General features: G+C 36.4%; 1 protein-coding gene across 3 annotated transcripts in view; it reads left to right on the plus strand.

Moving 5' to 3' along the window:
* The window catches only part of ZBBX (zinc finger B-box domain containing), a 116693-nt gene that overhangs the window by 11930 nt on the left and 85967 nt on the right, over positions 1-18796 (plus strand). For 2 of the 3 annotated variants that reach the window (XM_043594971.1, XM_043594973.1), the window contains exons 4-8: positions 69-182; positions 2760-2850; positions 9582-9630; positions 10773-10882; positions 18294-18389. In XM_043594971.1, the coding sequence (XP_043450906.1) occupies positions 69-182; positions 2760-2850; positions 9582-9630; positions 10773-10882; positions 18294-18389 (460 nt within the window). Of the gene's footprint in view, positions 1-68; positions 183-2759; positions 2851-7035; positions 7358-9581; positions 9631-10772; positions 10883-18293; positions 18390-18796 lie in introns of those variants that run through there. The other variant, XM_043594974.1, reaches the window with a different exon arrangement.

Consider the following 18796-nt stretch of genomic DNA (forward strand, 5'->3'; position numbering starts at 1 on the left):
TAAAATTATTTTGCCTTGTTTTTGTTTGTTTCCCACAAATGAACATTCTGTGTTTAACTAATACTCAGAAATGCTCAGGAACTGAGGATGGAGAAGATACAGTTAGAGTTGGAGAACCAACAAATGGAAAAGAAACTACAGGAATTCCAATCAATTTGGAGCAGAGAAAAGGAAGAAAGAGGGTAAGTGACATTTTTAGGGGATTTGAGAGGAATAAACTGAGTTGTGTAAGGAAATGTTTCATATATCCTTGTCATTTCAACAAAGATCGGCCTTGAATGAATGATTTCTGGCTTTTCCTGTTGAACAAATAGTATTAAATTTCTCCTACTTTTTCTATTTGTGTCCTTTATAGAAGGCATGCTGCTTTTTAAAATTACCATTACTTGTGTTTGTTTTTTTGTTTTTGTTTTTGTTTTGTTGTTTGAATGTTCTTTGGTCTTACACTTTCTTATTTCTCTTCTTACATGACTCTTCTGAACCATTCGTAGCCTGAGATGTTTAGCACAGCAACACAGCCTTTACTGTCATAAAAGTGCCATCCACAGGAGATCACCAGTTTATGTTTAAGGTCATTTTTATTTATGAAAAACTTTTGGGAGGCAGGAGTTTACATGTTCGTATATAAGAATCATTCAAACCCTCAAGTATGTTTAAAATATTTTTATAAATTTTTTTTTCAACGTTTATTTATTTTTTGGGACAGAGAGAGACAGAGCATGAACGGGGGAGGGGCAGAGAGAGAGGGAGACACAGAATCAGAAACAGGCTCCAGGCTCTGAGCCATCAGCCCAGAGCCCGACGTGGGGCTCGAACTCACGGACCCCGCGAGATCGTGACCTGGCTGAAGTCGGACGCTTAACCGACTGCGCCACCCAGGCGCCCCATGTTTAAAATATTTTTAGATGAATGTGCTTTAGCTGAAATTTTATTAATGAGCACTCTCCAATATTGTGCTTTATATCTGTGCTCATCTTACTGAGAATTGTCCTTTATTACACAAATAATAAATCTATATGACACAAATCAAACAGAATTGATAGTTTTGTAAAGGAAATGATATCTTCTTTGCTCTGGGCTACTCCCAGCCCATTTGTAGCACTGCTTTTAATAATTCAGGTTTTTTTTCCCCACCACAAATATCTTATCTTTGTATAAGCATATATGTATATATATGTGCGTGTGTGTATGAATGTGTGTGTATATATCTGACTTGTCATTTATGTTGGTACAAGTGAGGTTATCTATAAAATGATTCATACTCTATTTTTTTTACTTAATATATCTTAGTGCTGTTGCCACATAGTACACAAGTGATCTCATTCTTTTAATGGCTATGTAATATTTCTTTGCATATTTTTGACATCTTTATTTAAATATTCCCTATTTTATAATTATAAATGCTGCCATGAATATGCTTCTATATATATATTTTGCTTACATATGCAAGAGTATCAAAGGGTTAAATTCTTACCTGTGTAATTTTAGGTCAAAGTATATATGCAGTTTAGATCTTGGTAGATATTGGAGAAATTGTCTTTCAAATAGGCTTCAAAAATGTATAACTTTTTCCTACAGAGAATGACAGTTCATGTCGCATGTGCTTTGGCTGGTACTAAATATTGCCAGGCTTTTTGTATATTAAATTTGCTTTGTTTGGTGCTCCAAGGGATGATCATCAAATATCTATGAAATATCTTCTGAACGATTAAAGAAAATTCAGAATTTACTATATCTCCAGTAGTATTTATCTTTAAAGTATGACTCTTTGGAAAGTACTCATGACACATACATACACTCCCTCTAATAACCAGAACATTGATTTAATCAAGCATCTCAATGTCATATGTCATCCCAGGTGACAAAGTATATTGTATATTTTGTTGCTGTTATTATAATGATCCGATGAGCTTAGTTTGCACTTCTCGATGGATAATGAAATATCTGTGAATCAGAGTTCCTGAAATCAGACTCAAGAGTGTGTTTTCATTAGCTGGGGATGTTTTTAAAAATGTTCTAAAGCTTGATGGAGTTTTCATAAGAGTTAAGTGTTTTTCTAAGGCCACAAAGATAATAAATGTTATAGCCAGAATGAGAACCTGCCACTCATTGGTCAGGAAGATAGAAGTTCAGTGTTCTGACCTTGACTTTATTATTTATTGTCTCTGTGACCTTGGCCAAGTTTTGTCTCATTATTTTTTAAGTGAGAATTGGATTTCTGCCCTGTTGACTTCAAAAAATTCTGTGAGACTCAAAAGTGCTTTGAAAGCCATCAACTAAACAGTTCGCCTTCTTTGCCTTCTCTATACCTTTCAGTGTGGGAGCTGATCTGTAGTCTTAAATATGGGATTCATCGCTTAGTACATCTGCTGTTTTCGGTATTGTTTTGCTTCCTTTTCCTCTTTATACCTGTGGACCCTTAGCTTTTAAAACTGCATGGCAATCTGCAAAATTTCCTATAAATCAGTAAAGGTATCGTTAGTCATTGTAAATGTCTAAAAAATGAAATTCTTCATCTGTGTTTGGTACATTTTACTTTTATTCATTTCTTCTCAAAAGTTCCAAATATGGTAGAGCTATATTTTAGAATTACCAAGGCTATCGTGGCATTATTGATATTTCATTTTCCTTTCGTGGTGATCTGTTACATGTTAATGACTGAATTTCATTTCTTCAAACAGGGAAAATATATTTGTTTTCATTAAAAGGAGAAATGTATTTAGTAATTACATTTTGTCCTCTATTTATATATACTGAAGGTCAAGTGGATATCACTGGAAATCTGGGCAAGTGGGAAAATTGAGTAATCAATCACACATAATGTCACAAAGTAAAGGAAATATTATTAAGGTAAGAAAATACCATTTGATTCTCAGGGAATTTACCAAGTAAAGAGATACAAATTAATTTTTAGATCTTGTATTCCCTTCCATACTTAAGAACCCACTAATCTTATTTTAACAACTTCACATATTATTGGATTGTGATTAATTTTTATGGGTTAATATGTAGCTTTCATTATTCAGATATATTTGTTTCTCATCTACAAGTTGATTTTAAAAAATTCATATTGAGTAGAATTTTTCTAAACTGAATTTTTTTCATGCAGTTCAGTTTTGGTTTCAAGTATGTGAAATACAACTATGTGGTTTTATATTAAAGTGCAAGCTAGGTTATTTGATGTAACGAAGGACAGACTTTTTTCCTGCCTTTTTATTAGATCACATTTGTTTCATGTGTTTATGTTCTACTTGAATAATAATTATTATTCATATACTGTTGATTCCATGTGTGGAGATACCTGAGGAAAGGCTGCCTTCAGGTTTCCCAGCTGTAGAATTCCTTTTTCTTAACTGTGTGTCGTAAAATATAACATTAGATTATATGTAAGGTTAAAATCAGATGAGTGACTTTATGTAGGGAAAGCTGTTTTGTTTCTGGATTGTTTAGCACAAGATCCGTGACTGTGTAAGTTTTAGCTTATATACTCCTCTTTATTTTTTATATACCTGTCATCCAACTTTCTTTGGGCCAGTTGGCATCTACAAACATCTTACTTGGTGCTTCTAACGTTTTTGGCTTCAAAAAGCATTTTGTTCTTTACTGTCATTCTCTTACTGAGATATGTTTCTTTAATTTTTGGATTAAAAGTTTTATAGTCCACTTCCCATTTTTCATTATCTTTCTGAGATAACATTCCATGTTTCAGATATTATTGAACTATAACATATTAAAAATGCTGACTTTGTGATTATTGACTTATTTATTCAATAACATTTGTTCAGTGCCTCCTTTGTCATATAGTGCATTATCCTTGTTCACAAGGAGATCCTCATCCAATGTGAAAGATAATGTGCATGTGAAAATATTTATAGATTAAGTCAGTATGTAATTTTTGTCATAACTATTTAGTATATGAACCATCTGTGCTTGGGAAAAAATACTTTAGTTCTACAAATATTTGAGAGTCTCCTAGATGTCTTTGTAAGGAAAAAATGATGAATAAATAATAATGCCAGTCCCCACAAACCTCATAATTGAGTCAAAAGATGTGGAAACATGGGGTTTGGAGAGCTGTAGAAGGTGGGTGTAGAAAGTGAGACTGGGCAGGAGGGAAGGTCTCGAATACCAGAGTTAGGAGTCTTGACGTTTTCACTGTGGGAATGGAATTCCTGGACAGTTTTTGAGCAGGAGGATAGTTAAGGTGGCTGATCTTGTTTAAATATGGAGTGCATTTGGAGTTCATAAATACAGAGTATAGAACAAATGATATCAAAACTGTTTTGATCATGTCCACATAAATCAAGAATGTATTTTGAGCATGGACTTTTCTATACATGAACTTTTTATTTGTTTATGAATAGAACTTATTTATATACATAATAGTTTACTAATATATCATGTGCATTGTGAGACAAAATATAGACATTAGTTAAGGATGACATAAACATAAATAGAAATTCTCTTCTACTTTCTGGATTTTTCTTGAGCTCCCTCAAGCAGGCATACATGCTACTTTGGAGGCCACTACTATAGAGGCCAATGGACTATTTAGAAGACTATTAAAAGAATCTAAAGGTCAAATGAGAAGAGTCTGTATTCGAATGTAGCAAAAGTAAAATGAATAAAACTGTGGAACCAAAAAAGCAATGAGAAAGAAAAGGAGGAATTCAAATGTATAACTGATATTCCAGGCTGGATTGACTAGGAAGTAAAGAAGGAGGTTGGAAAACAGTTTGGGATTTAGAGATCCCTCCCTCTCTCCCTTCTTTCTTCCCTCCTTTCTTTCCTTCCTTCATTCTTTCTTTCTTTCCTTCCTTCTTCTCCTTCTTTTCCCAGATTTATTGAGGTATAATTAAGATAATTTAAAATGTACAACATGATGATTTGATGTATGTATATATTGTGGAAAGATTTCACCCATAAGGTTAATTAACACGTCCATCACCTCACCTGTTTAAATCTCTTTTGTTGTTGTTGTTGAGGACATTTAAGTTCTGCCTAGCAATTTTGAAGATTTAGGATTTTGTTTGAATTCTCATGTGTTAGTTGAAGCCAAGGGAGTAAATGTGCTTCTTAAGAACTTACAAAAAGGAGAAGAAAGGTATAAAGGATAAAGCTCAGAAAGGGCAGGTGGGAAGGATAAAGCTCAAGGAATATGGAGGTAAAAGAGAACTTTAATATTTATTCACTATTTTATACCAGTCAACAGTTTAGCTGCTTTTCCTGTTTTATCTCATTAAGTGCTTATATCACTCTTAAGAGGCAGTTGTTATTTTTCCAATTCGACAGATGAAGTAATTTAACATCAAAGAAGTTAACTTGCTCAAGGTCAAGGGTCAGGGCCAAGATTTGGAATGCAGGCTTTCGGGCTGGTTCTAAGTTAATTTGCCAGCTCTCCAGTAAAGGGAGCCTGAGAAGAGGAAGAATGGTAGCAGTAGAATCAAAGTAATGTGATTTCATAAAAAACGAAGGTAAAGGAGGGTGATTTTAGAAAGTGTGGAGATGTCAACATTGTTCTATACATTGTGTGGTGAGAAAAGTTTTGACTGTGATTTTAGACCAGTGTTTCTCAAAAGGGGACAGCTTTGCCCCCCAGGAGATGTTTGGCAACATCTGGAGACTTTTTTATCACCACCAAGAGAGTTTTTGGTTTGTGGTTTTTGGTTAATGATAGGTAGTAGCTACAGGCCAGGGGTGCTGCTATTCACCCTATAATACACTGGGCAGCCCCCCAACAAAGAATTATTTGTCCTAAAATGTCAATGGTATCAAGGTCAAGAAATCCTGTGTTAGTCTATATAGATTAAGATCCTGACTCATTTCATTAGCTCCATGATTTTAGGCAAGTCACTGAACTTTTCTGAGCTCCTGTTACCATATTTGTAAACATATATAACAATACTTGCTAACTACTTCATAGAGTTTAAGCAATGTTGAAGTTAAATGTCTGAAACCAATTGTAACATTGACTGAAGATCACACTAAAAAATGTTTATGGAGAATGAAAATTAAAAAAAAAACCACTGATTTGATATTTGGGTTATTAGATGGAAAAATACATTTCAAGCAGTTAAAAAAAGAAAGGTGGGTGATAATGAGTAAAGACAAATGTTGCCCTGAGAATGAGAACAGAGCGCGACCTCTCAAGGATTTAACAGGATCAAGGAAAGACTTTAGTACAGATGACCTTTGAACAACACAGATTTGAACAGTGCAGGTCCATTTGTATGCAGATTTTTTCAATAAATGTAGGTACAGTACTTAAATGTATTTTTTCTACGTTATGACTTTCTTAATAACATTTTCTTTTCTCTAGCTTACTTTATTGTAAGAACACAGTATATAATACATATAGCATACAAAATAGGTGCTAATTGACTGTTTATGTTATCTGTAAAACTTCCAGTTAACAGTAGGCTATTAGTAGTTAAGTTTGGGGGGGATCAAAAAATCGTGCCCCAACCCCCATATTGTTCGAGAGTCAACTGTGTATTGTTTTTCAGAATCACAGAGATGTAGCCAGTTTGTAGTTGAGGGATGGACTCACTAGTGGAGGAAAGATTGAAGATGCAAGAGAGAGAGGTGCCAATTGCTGGAGGTTAGTCTTTGAAGAGACAGCTCATTAAGGAGACCTTAACCAATGGAAAGAGAACACATTTTATCTGATAAAAAAAGATGGAAGAGAAAATAGGTGGCAGTAAAGGTAAATTTTTAGAGATTGCATTTGACAAGAGGTAAGGCAGGGAGCTGTGGAAAGATTTTAATGGGAAGATCTCAACATTCTTAGTAAATTTAAAGGCAAGATCATCTGCTCACAATAAGGAAGGGAAGTGGGGTAAATGTGAGTCTTTTGGAATGAAGAAAGTTTGACATAGGCACTGTGGGAATCATGATTGAGATTTAACACGAAATGAGTAAGTAGACTGCTGAAGTGCCATAAGAGCGTGGATTTGTGGGGGATCCAGTCAGGATTATTTCATCACAATGGTTGGTAGATATGGGAGGTCTAAGAGGAAGAAGGTAAGGTGATCATGGTTAGCACTGAGAAACTCTGAGTTTTGGGCTTTTAAAGGTGTGACCCTTCAGATTGCTGCTTAGGTTTAAGGTTTGGTCATAATGGTCAGGTGGCCGAAGAGGGACTCAGATGGTCAGAGTAGTCAGCATATTGGAGGGTTTTGAACATCAGGATGTCAGGTGAACATGAACATTGAAGTCTTCACGATCATCACCCAGAACTGTGATGGAGAGAAATACTGAGCAGATTGCTGAAGTTACGGTGGAGGAGGATCCTGGATGTTGATAAAGACAATAAACGAATGGCAAGGAGCTTCAGTAGAGGCAACTTTGCTGAATGGTGAGATCGGAGCAATATTCTGGAAGCAGCACTGAGGAGCAAACAGGGAGAAAAATTTTCTTCTCTCCTGATGAGTGAGAGGGAGTAGAAATGGAATTAAGTTCCTCTGGAGAGTTCTCTGGAAAAAAGTTGTGTCTGAGGAAAGATGGGTCCGGTTAACGTGAACTTTTGCAAGAGATGTTTTTAGGAAGGGTTTAAAACATAAGACAAATGGCTATTTAATAAGGTCTCTATGCAATGGCAGGATGGAAGGACAAGCAATAGAAAATGGCAATGTTTAAGTAGCTAATTAGATTACAAATGAGAATATTTGCTAAGGTGGCTCATGGGAGGAGTGTGGGACCAGCATGGCAGATTAGGACCTTGGTTGTGTTTGGAGGCATTTGTCAATGTCAAGGAGGCTGATGGTGACAGCATAGCCTGAGTCTGATGGCCCAGGTGATATGTCTGTATGGTACTGCCACTAAACTGCCCTGTACCCTAATGGTACCCCTTCAGCATCTACTGGTGGAGGCATAAGTGGTGAATGCCGCATAGGCTTCAGTATATTGGATTCCTGATGTTTTGGATATACATGTATGTGCATATACATATACACATACATGTATGTATGCACGTGTATATACATATGGATGTGTGTGCATTATGTGTGTATCCCAGGTCCAGCCCTACTCTATCCTCAACTCTTTCCCAAACAGATAAAAATCAGACTTAGGAGGAAATTCTATTTGCCTCAAAATAGCAGCTAGCAGTTTGTTCACTGAAATATTTTTATGCAGTTTGAATCATTTGGAGTAAATATGGCCATGTTTATAGAGCAGAAAAATATTCATAATAATAAAAACAAATTATAAAATTTCCCTAATAATGGATTCAATTTGCTTTGGCATCTCCATTCTGCCCAGGTAGTCTATAACCATATTGATCATGTTGCAATTCAGACGTACCACTAAGGTAATAATAGTGGCCAATTTTGCTATGAAAAATGAGATTAAATTATCTGTAACTTGTATAACATTTCCAGTTTAGAAGTAGAAGTGTGATTCACATAGAAATTGATTATTTCAATCCTGTTTTCTTTTCTGCTATGTTTGGTACATAGCATCTGAGCAGCCACTTAAAGAATGTGAACAAAAAATGCCCTTTCGAGGCAAAACCACTAGATTCACTGAGAATAATTATGCCTGAATTTTCAAAGATGACTGCAGTTGGTACAGCCATCGACATAGAGGCAGCCGTTGTTCTCATATTCTCATGGACAAAGTGGGCAATTGAGCATGCAAATTGCAAATTGAAAACTAGGCATGAATTGCCAGTGTCTGTATCAGTGTGCAGCATTCCTCCATGCTCGTTTGTGTACTTTGAATGTTGGTTTTCAATAAGACCAAGGCAAGTACGTACACTTGGTGAGTCTGTTTTATGTCTTAAAATCTTAAGATCCAAGGATTTTAAGTGACTCTTTGAAACACGTAAAGTGAACCTTATTTACTCAATATTTTGGCTACATCTTAGGAAAGTCAGGGATCACAGCGAATATATTAAAGGTTAAATCTGTGATGCTTAAACATGTGGTTCTCTGAATTAGACAAATAAGATAATATTGGCTTCTGCAGTTATGTAAGCAGAGCAGCTCAGTGAGAATTCAGTCTAGATTTGGTCTACACAAATATTACACTGTGTATGTTTCAGAAAGGTACCGAAATAGAAAAGGCTTACTGAACCTTTACAATATTTGAATATTAGTGCTTTTCTAAAATAATATTGTGATGATATATAAGGATTTTTGTTTAAAACATAATATGGCATGTTTTAAAAAATCGTTTATATATTTCCAACATTGGGAGAGAGAGAGCATGTGCACACAGATGCAAGGGAGAGGCAGAGAGAGAGGGAAAAAGAGAATCCCAAGCAGGATCCACGCTATCAGCACAGAGCCTGATGCAGGCATTAATCCCATGAACTGTGAGATCATGACCTGAGCCAAAACCAAGAGTCAACCGACTGAGCCACCAAGGCACCCCTTGAATTTTCTGTTAATTAAAAGTTCTATATATGCTTTAATAGTGATATTCTATTAAGATTGTATTATTCTTTCAAAATGTTTGCTTCACTCAAGATGCACTAGAATGTTATGGCTTTCTAATATTTCTAATAATAGTAACTTAAACTTTCTTTGAATAAGAGATCGTATCCCTGACAAATAATATGTATTTCATTAATTTAGCTTTCTGCTGGAAAAGTGAAATTAAAATTACTAAAGGAGCAACTTCAAGGTAAACAGTTTACCACTGTATTATTAGATGCTAAAGATAGAATTTATTTTCTTTTACATTTGGATTGCATAGAAAATTAAAGTACTAGAATTGCTCATGCAGTATAAAGATTCTAAACACCAAAATGATGAGTCTTTATTTTTGATATTCAAATTCATTTTGTTTTCTGGGGGAGCAGCCTTATTTTATGTCAAAAATATTAGAATATGAATATAAGAAGAACGTTTTTCAATGGTGAGGACTTTGATAGCACTGTTTCTTAAACTTATGTAATTTTATTAATTTTTTAAACGTTTATTTATTTTTGAAGGAGAGAGATACAGAGCGTGAGTGGGGGAGGGTGGAGAGAGAGAGAGACACAGAATCTGAAGCAGGCTCCAGACTCTGAGCTGTCAGCACAGAGCTCCACGTGGGGCTCGAACTCACAAACCAGCGAGATCATGACCTGAGCTGAAGTTGGATGCTTAACCGACTGAGCCACCTAGGCGCCCCAAACTTATATAATTTTTTAACCGGGAAGATATTTTAGCAATGTAAGACTATAAATTGAAATTTCATCCTGGGAATGTGAAAGACTATTGAAAATGGCTTTATATTTTAATGAATTATTGCACAATAGCAAAACCCAAAAATCAATTTGAATTCTCAGTAATTCCAAAAGGAAATTTTTTTTATATAGTATAAGTACATTTAACTTGAATGGTTAAGATAGTTTGGCAGAACAGGTTCTAAAAATATATATAACATTTATTATAGAAGTTGTTCTGTATGAGGTTCATTTAGTTTGATCTGAAAATGGGACAGGATGCCATAGGGATTCTATCAAGAGCGTAGTTTTTAACATTCTGTAATTTCACGTGTCCAGTTCAAGTGAGTTTTAAATAGAACGGGTGTGGGCAGAAATGTGGGGCCCCGTGGTCACAGGGGGCTGGGAGGGGAAATGTGGCCTTCCCAGCTTCCTGGGAAGAGTGGACTTGGCTACATACCATTGTTATTGGGCAATTAATACTGACATAACGTTTGAGAATTTAGAAATGTGCACAATTTCGGTACTTCATGGTGCACAACTTCATTACATTCATAAAACTGAATATCATATTTTGATATGATTGGCCTGACCTTTTTTTTTTTTTCTCTTCCAGAGCCAGTGAAACAACCACTTAATCATAAAATGGCCAGTTCTTCTGAAAGTGAAAAATCCAAGATAAAAGGGAAGGTTTGTGGACAGTGTGAGAACAAAGCTGCTGTGCTGGTATGTGCACTGCAATAACATAGGGGCACATAACGTTCACATGGCCTCATTCACCTCTCCCAAGCCAGCCTGCTTCTGTAAGCCAGATGCTTTTCCTTGGCTACCGTTGCTAAGGGGGAAGTGTGCATGCTGCCCCATCCAGCCAGCACCTGTCCAGAGAGATGTATCGCACCTTCTTATTCCCGTTTAAGGATAACTCCTAATTCTTGTCCCCTCTCTCTAAGGTCACGCCCAGCAGCACACAAATATGCTGCAGTACTTTCCAAACCAAAAATACAACAAAAATTCTTCTTTGACCCCCACATCGCCCTCTGCACCCTTATTAGCAAAACTTCTGAAGCGTTGTCTACACTTGCTCTCACCATGTTCTCTCACCTTTTTTTTTTTTTGCTGAGGCATAATGTACTTTCTATGAAATAGATCTTAAATGTATAGTGAGATGCCTTTTGACAAATGGATACACTCGCATCAAGATAATAGAATACCCCTGAAAGTTCCTTTGCGCCTTTTCCAATTAATTCCCACTACAAAGCCAACTACTGTTCTGATTTTTAACATGATACACTTAGGGTTCTATTTATGTACATAGAACAATAGGGTGTATATTTTCCTGCCTAAGGCTTCTTTTGCTCCACATGGAGATTCACCCATACTATTACATTTATTAGTAGTTTGTTCATTCAAATTACTGAGGAGTACACCATTTTATTAGTATACCAAAATTTGTTTATTTATTGACATATTGAATGACATTGGGTTGTTCCCAGTTTTTTACTACTGTATTTAAGGCTGCTGGGACATTTGTGTGCAAGTCTTTTTGTTTGTTTGTTTTTAAGGCAAAAAAGTTGTAAAGGGAAATTGAAGACCCCAAAAGATGGGTTCTGACAGTTCTCTAACTTCTCATTGCTGATTTTGTGAACTTTAAAAAAAAAATGATGGTTGGGGCGCCTGGGTGGCTCAGTCGGTTAAGCGGCCGACTTCGGCTCAGGTTATGATTTCACGGTCTGTGAGTTCGAGCCCCGCGTCGGGCTCTGTGCTGACAGCTCAGAGCCTTGAGCCTGTTTCAGATTCTGTGTCTCCCTCTCTCTCTGATCCTCCCCTGCTCATGCTCTGTCTCTCCCTGTCTCAAAAATAAATAAACGTTAAAAAAAATTTAAAAAAATGATGGTAAAATACACCATAATTTAAAAGTTACCATTTTAGCTATTTTAAGAGTACAGTTCAGTGGCGTTAAGCACATTCACATGGTTGGGATGCCATCAGCACCATCCATCCACAAAACTCTTTTCATCTCACAGAACTGAAACTGGGCCGCTTGCACCATGACTCCCATTCGCCCCTCCTGTCGGTCCCTGGCAACCAACCTTCTACTTTCTGTCTCTATGAATTTGATTATTCTAGGTGCCTCATGGAGGTGGAATCATTCAGTATTTGTCCTTTTGTACCTGGCTTATTTCACTTGCTCTAAGGTTTTCAGGTCCCTCCACATGGTAGCGTGTGTCAGAATTTCCTTCCTTTTTTAAGCTGAATAATACTCCATTGTATGTAAATAGCACGTTTTGTTTATCCGTTCATCCATCGCTAGATGTTTGGGTTGTTTCCACCTTCTGGTTTTTGTGAATAATGCTGCAATGGACAAGAGTTTAAATATCTGCCTGGTTTCTACTTTCAGTTCTTTTGAGTATATGCCCAATAGTGGAACTGCCAAATTCTCATTCTCTCTTGATTCCTCTCCATTCAGGACTGGGTCTCCACTATGCCAGCAAGTGCTCCTATCAAGGTCACTAGTGACTTCCATATTCTTAAATACAGTGACCAGTTCTCAGTTCTTATATTAATCTATCAGTAATATTCGATGCACTCTTCCTCTTCTGTGACTTTTCACTTAGCTTCCTCTAGGACACAGTTCTGTCTTGGTATCATTTTACTTTGCTAGGTGCCCTTTCTCAGTCTTTTTTGGCTTTCTGTATGCTTGACCCCTGAATGTTGAGTGCCACAGGGCTTAGTCCTTAGCCTTCTTCCCTAGTCCATCTACTAACTCTTTATAGGTAATTTCATCTACTCTCTTGGCTTTAAAGACCATCTCTACATGGATGGTTCCCAAATTTACATCTCTAACTCATCCCTCTCCCCTGAACTTTCAACTCAGACTGCCTATTTAACAACTCTACTTGGATGTCTAACAGTAATCACTAACTTACCATGTTCAAAATTGCACCTTTAATATCTCTCCTCCCCACCCCCAACAGTCTCATAATGAGGGTCGATTCAGATGTCCCCTACCCTGGCAGCCCTTTGTAAAGGACCAGCAGCTGAGTTGGCCTCTCCAGTTTTTTGGAGCTTCTCCATGCATCCACATGTTTATCATTCCATAACATATATATGTGTGTGTGTGTGTGTGTGTGTGTGTGTGTGTGTATACATGTTTATTTTCTACCCACCTGTGTAAAGTTCATGAGAGTAGGGATTTACTTTTGGTCAATGCTGTGTGCCCACCACCTAGAATTATGCCTGCAATTTAGTAGGCACTCAACAAACATTTGTTAAAGGAAGAAATTTTTTTTCTGTAATAAAACCTTCAGATATATCTTCCTTTTAGTTAGTATTAAAGTACTCCAGTATCTTTTGCAATTTAAAATATTACACTTAAGAAGCAGTTTCCCCCCAAAGAATTTAATGATTATAACTAATATTTGTAGATTACTATAACTGACATTTGTTATAGTTTCAGAGAATTTGGCCGTGATCATTTCTGATTTGAGACTATATTGCTATCCTTATTTCATGGCAGTTTTAGCTGGTCTGGGAGAGTTAGAATACCATAAGTCTAATAAAGAGCTAATTGCAATATTAAATGTAAAACCCTGTCTCTTGGTACAGGGCTCTTATATTACAACATGCTGTTTTCTTATCTTATTTGATCTCTAATGATGGGCACTAATTTAAGAAATCTTCACAAATTATACCTATTTATAAATGTTTAAAAATATAAACAATGTTAATATTCCTGAAGTTGGAAATATGAAAGCTAAAAGGGACTTACTGGCTGAATTGAATTGTTGGGGTCCACTGTTCATGATGAGAACAAAAGCATTTATGTAGAATCTATCAATACTTCTTGTGAATCCTGTTCTATGTTGAGTACTGTTTAAAGGCTCTGGAATTTGAATAATATGACATCCATAGGTCAAACTTGAGCTGGAAACAAAGGATCTGTTTTTCCAAAGAGAAGGAAAATCAAGAAGAGGACGTTCCAGATAAGATAAATGGCACATGCCTTGGCTGGAAAGCAGATGAGAGTGACAATGTGTGAAGTGATTAAAAGGCCGATTTGCCTGAAAACTGTTATAAATAGAAGCAAGGATTTAGACCCTATACATTCTTAAAGAATTTCGCTATGATTTTAAGGAAGGAGGAAGGGCAGAGAGAGGGGAGAGCGAGAATCCCAAGGAGACTCCACGCTGTCAGTGCAGAGCCCAAAGTGGGGCTCGATCTCACAAATCACAAGATCATGACCTGAGCCCAAATCAAGAGTCAGATGCTTAACTGACTGAGCCACCGAGGTGTCCCACAACAGTAAATGAAATAAATTATTTGAAAATTCAAGTTAGACACATCTAGTGAAGTGAAACGTGGTGGTAAACCCTGAAGTTACCTTGTGTTCTTAGCTTCCATCATTCTGGATGGTAATGCTGGTTGTGTGGAGTAAACCTTGTATCTGACGATAGGGTCTTCGTCAGGGAAAACTGTTTATGGGAGGCAAGGGTTAAGAGCTGGCATTTTGGAGGTTTGAATCTCAACTTTACCTGTGATTAGCTATGTGACCTGTGGAAATGGCTTAATTCCACTGTATTTTTTGTTTTCTCATTTGTGAGAGTGGGACAATATAGATAACAGTAGTCTATACCTCAGAATTATTGAAGATAACGGTGAATGCATGCAAGTATCAAGAGTAGTTAGCGTTGTGCCTGGAACATTGAGAAGAGACAGCAAATTGTGTGTGTTTCGTTGTTGGCACGTTTTCATATCTCTTAACGAATTCACATACATTGATGGTAAAAATAAAACCCCAACCTTCAAATTTTGTATTTTTAAAAGAAATTCCAGTAGCTTTAGGCTGTTTGTACATGGTGAAAGCAAAATAGATAGTTAAAAATTACATATTAATTTGGCAAATGTAGATAATTTAATTAAACTCAAAGGGATTCTGAAGGCTTAGCACAACTGATCTAGGCTTGATCAAATTAAAAAGATATTTGCTAAAACTGCACTTGGGTATTCCATCATCGAAGAAGCATCTGTGGTGGAATCGAGTCCTTATCTACATTTTTAGTACATTTCTGCCAGTTATACACACTGCCTAAAAAGATTTTCCAGTTGGCGGTCATTTTAACCCAATTTAAATCCAAATATGCTTGTATAACAAAATATATAAGCTTACTCTGCAATTCCAGCTTTGATCTTCTAGTCTACAACATCCGTTTGGCTACTTTCATTAAAAATCTGTTGTTAACAAATACTTGGCTTAGAATTCTATGTTGAAGCTGATTTCCAGTCTTCTATATTACCTTGTGAAAACAGTGCCAAGTATTTCTAAGAAATTTATTAAGGTATTAGCAAATAAATGAAAATTATGCAGAATACATTTTGAAATCTATATTAATATGATAGTACGCCATGTATGTATGTGAAATTATAGCTTTTTATTTGATTTTACACTTAAATATTATGGATCTAGGTAATGTTTTAATCATCATTTCTGTAAGAAACTAGTTCTTAAAACGTGAGTTGAAAGTGTAGGACGAATTCTGATATTAGGGATAGTGTTTTTTTTTTTTTCACTTGAATGAAAAATCCAGTTCTGTATAGCTAATCACATTTGAAAAAAAATGCATTTGATTTTGATAATCATTTGACATACTGGATTTTATTTAATTGCAGATATTATCAAGGTTTTTCAATAAATGATCAGTGCTGCAGTTAATGGTAAATGTGATTTTTAGTAATTTGGTTCATGGGTGAGAGCTTGAGCTCTGAGCCAGACTGTGGGATTAAAACCCTGGCTTCATTAGCTGTGTGACTGGGCAAATTCTCAATCATTATGTTCCTTGGTTACTTCATCTTCACAATGGAGACACAATGGTCGCGTTAACCTTATTATAGGGTTGTTGTGAGAATTCAATGAGATGAAACATACAAAGCCCTTAGAACAGTGCATAAATGCTCAGTGTGGGTGTTGTTACGTGGTTCTAACCTTCCTTTTTAGTTTTATTTACCTGTACATAATTTCTTGCTCTTTTAACCTTTGGTTGTTATTGTTAATGTTGTCTTAATCATCTTATATTTAATAAATCTGGCCACGTTATTGTAGGTAACAGAGTCATCAAATGGTGACTTGTAATACACTTTTAAAACATTAATGGACTCCTGTTTTTTTTTTAATGTTTATATTTGAGACAGAGAGAGAGAGAGAGTGTGAGCGAGCGGGGGATGGGCAGAGAGAGAGGGAGACAGATTCCAAAGCAGGCTCCGTGCTGTCAACGCAGAGCCTGATACTGTGAGATTGTGACCTGAGCCGAAATCAAGAGTCAGATGCTCAACTGACTGAGCCATCTAGACATCCTCCTGTTGGATTTTTAATAAGAGTTTAGTCTACTTTTCCACGTCCTATACATTCTAGTGACTGTTACTTGACGTGTGGTCTGCACACCAGCAGCTGTGTGGACGTTACCTGAGAGCTTGTTAGAATGCAGGATCTCAGGTCCTATTCTAGACTTCCTGAACCCGTCTTCACAGTAACAAAATCCCAGGTGATTCATATGCACAGTACAGTTCGGGAGGCATCACTGTATCGCACATTTCAGTCAGTCACTCACCAGTGCAAGGTAGAAGAGGTTGGTCAACCTCTCGCCACTCTTCCCTAGCTGCTTTCTGCTTAGGATTCCTTGATAGGTGGAGAGAGGAAGGAAGGGAAGAATGGTAGTGGGCACGCTAAGTGGGGAGAGGGGAAATGAGAAAGGATCGAAGGGAATGTGGGCTCTGTGACATAGACTTTCTGACATCATCCCTCCAAACCCTCACACTTTCTTATTTGTGCTGCTAACATTCTTAACCTAGGCCAAACTCAAGAAAATGAGGGGTCTTAGACATTTGGACTGCTTTTTCTCGGGTCACAAAGGGTGTTGATGTGGCCATACAACTGCACAGCAGTAAGTGCACTTGCAGCAAAAATGCCATTTTCTTTCCTCTTTAAGTCTTACTCGATGCCTTCGTAGGTATAGGGGCATCACATCAATTTATCCATAAACTTAAAAAAATACAGTTTAACAGTGTTCAGATTTTGAAAGATAAATACAAACTTGTCCATAATCATTTCACTAGTCAGAAATATTGCTGATGTGTTGATGTAGTTGCATCGAGGTCTTTTTCTTATACTTTCTTTCCTTTGAGGAATCTTCTAAGAATAATTTAAAAATTTTTTTAAATGTCTATTTATTTTTGAGAGAGAGAGACAGACAAAGTGCAAGCAGGGGAGGGGCAGGGAGAGAGGGAGACACAGAATCTGAGGCAGGCTCCAGGCTCCGAGCTGTCAGCACAGAGCCTGACACGGGGCTTGAACCCACGAAGCGTGAGATCATGACCTGAGGTGAAGTCGGACGCTTAACTGACTGAGCCACCCAGGTCCCCCTAAGAATATTTTTTAAACCGTATTTTGAGAAGCACCAGTGACATAATGCCATTCAAAAAAGTATGTGGACATTTTGGGGGAAAAATACTATATGCATTGGGAGATTAAAAACTTATAAAAATGAAGTAGTTTTGACTCAGAGATAATGCTGTTTAGCTTTTGCCAGGTCAAGGAGTTTGGCCTGAGGTTGCTGGTTTTTTATGATTTGTCCAGAAATTGTAGATACATATATGCATCTAATACATATCTAAAACCTACTTGCAGCTATTATATTTATTTTGATATGAGAGTAATTAGAGTTTACAAGTTAGTTTTTCTCAATTACATCTTTTAAAAAAATTTTTTTTAAATGTTTATTTATTTCTGAGACAGAGACAGAGCATGAGTGGGGGAGGGGCAGAGAGAGAGGGAGACACAGAATCCAAAGCAGGCTCCAGGCTCTGAGCTGTCAGCACAGAGCCCGACGTGGGGCTCAAACTCACAAAACGAGAGATCATGACCTGAGGTGAAGTCGAACGTTTAATGGACTGAGCCACCCAGGTGCCCCTCAATTACATCTTAATGGGGTCAAGTGGTTGTTCCAGTTTCCATGAGCTTCTCAGTTCTTATGACATCTAGATATGTCATTGGAGAAATAAAGATGAGAATGATGACTTCTTTATGCAAACGTTTTCTCAAACTCACATTTTTATAATATTGCATGATGTTTTACTGTCTTTTAAGGTATGCCTTGAGTGTGGCGAAGATTATTGCTCAGGTTGCTTTGCTAAAATTCACCAGAAGGGGGCACTGAAGCTCCATAGAACAACTCTTTTGCAGGTATCGGTTTTTAAAATGCTTTACTTGTAGTGTATTTATAAAATGTTTCAGCACGAAGACATTTAAAACATGTTTAGTTATCTAGAATTTAGGATGATTTATATTAATTTCTAAAATTCTATTATGTACAGTCTTTACATATATCTTAAAATTATTTTACTGAATGCTAATCTGGGTTCTATTTTGCTATTTAAACTGTGTTTTAATATAGTTCTTGAAAAATTAGCTTGATTAGAGTTTTTAGATCATGCATTTTATCTATGAACTTGACATTTAAAAATTAGACAGCATTTTGTATCTATTGTAGTTTCAAAAGAACATATGGTTTCAGTATTATTTCTATATAGTTTATAAAAAGAAATCTCTAATATTTTCTTTTCATGTTTTTTTTTTATTTAGTCTTTCAT

Source organism: Prionailurus bengalensis, chromosome C2 (genome assembly GCF_016509475.1).
Source record: "Prionailurus bengalensis isolate Pbe53 chromosome C2, Fcat_Pben_1.1_paternal_pri, whole genome shotgun sequence".
Taxonomy (NCBI): Eukaryota; Metazoa; Chordata; class Mammalia; order Carnivora; family Felidae; genus Prionailurus; species Prionailurus bengalensis.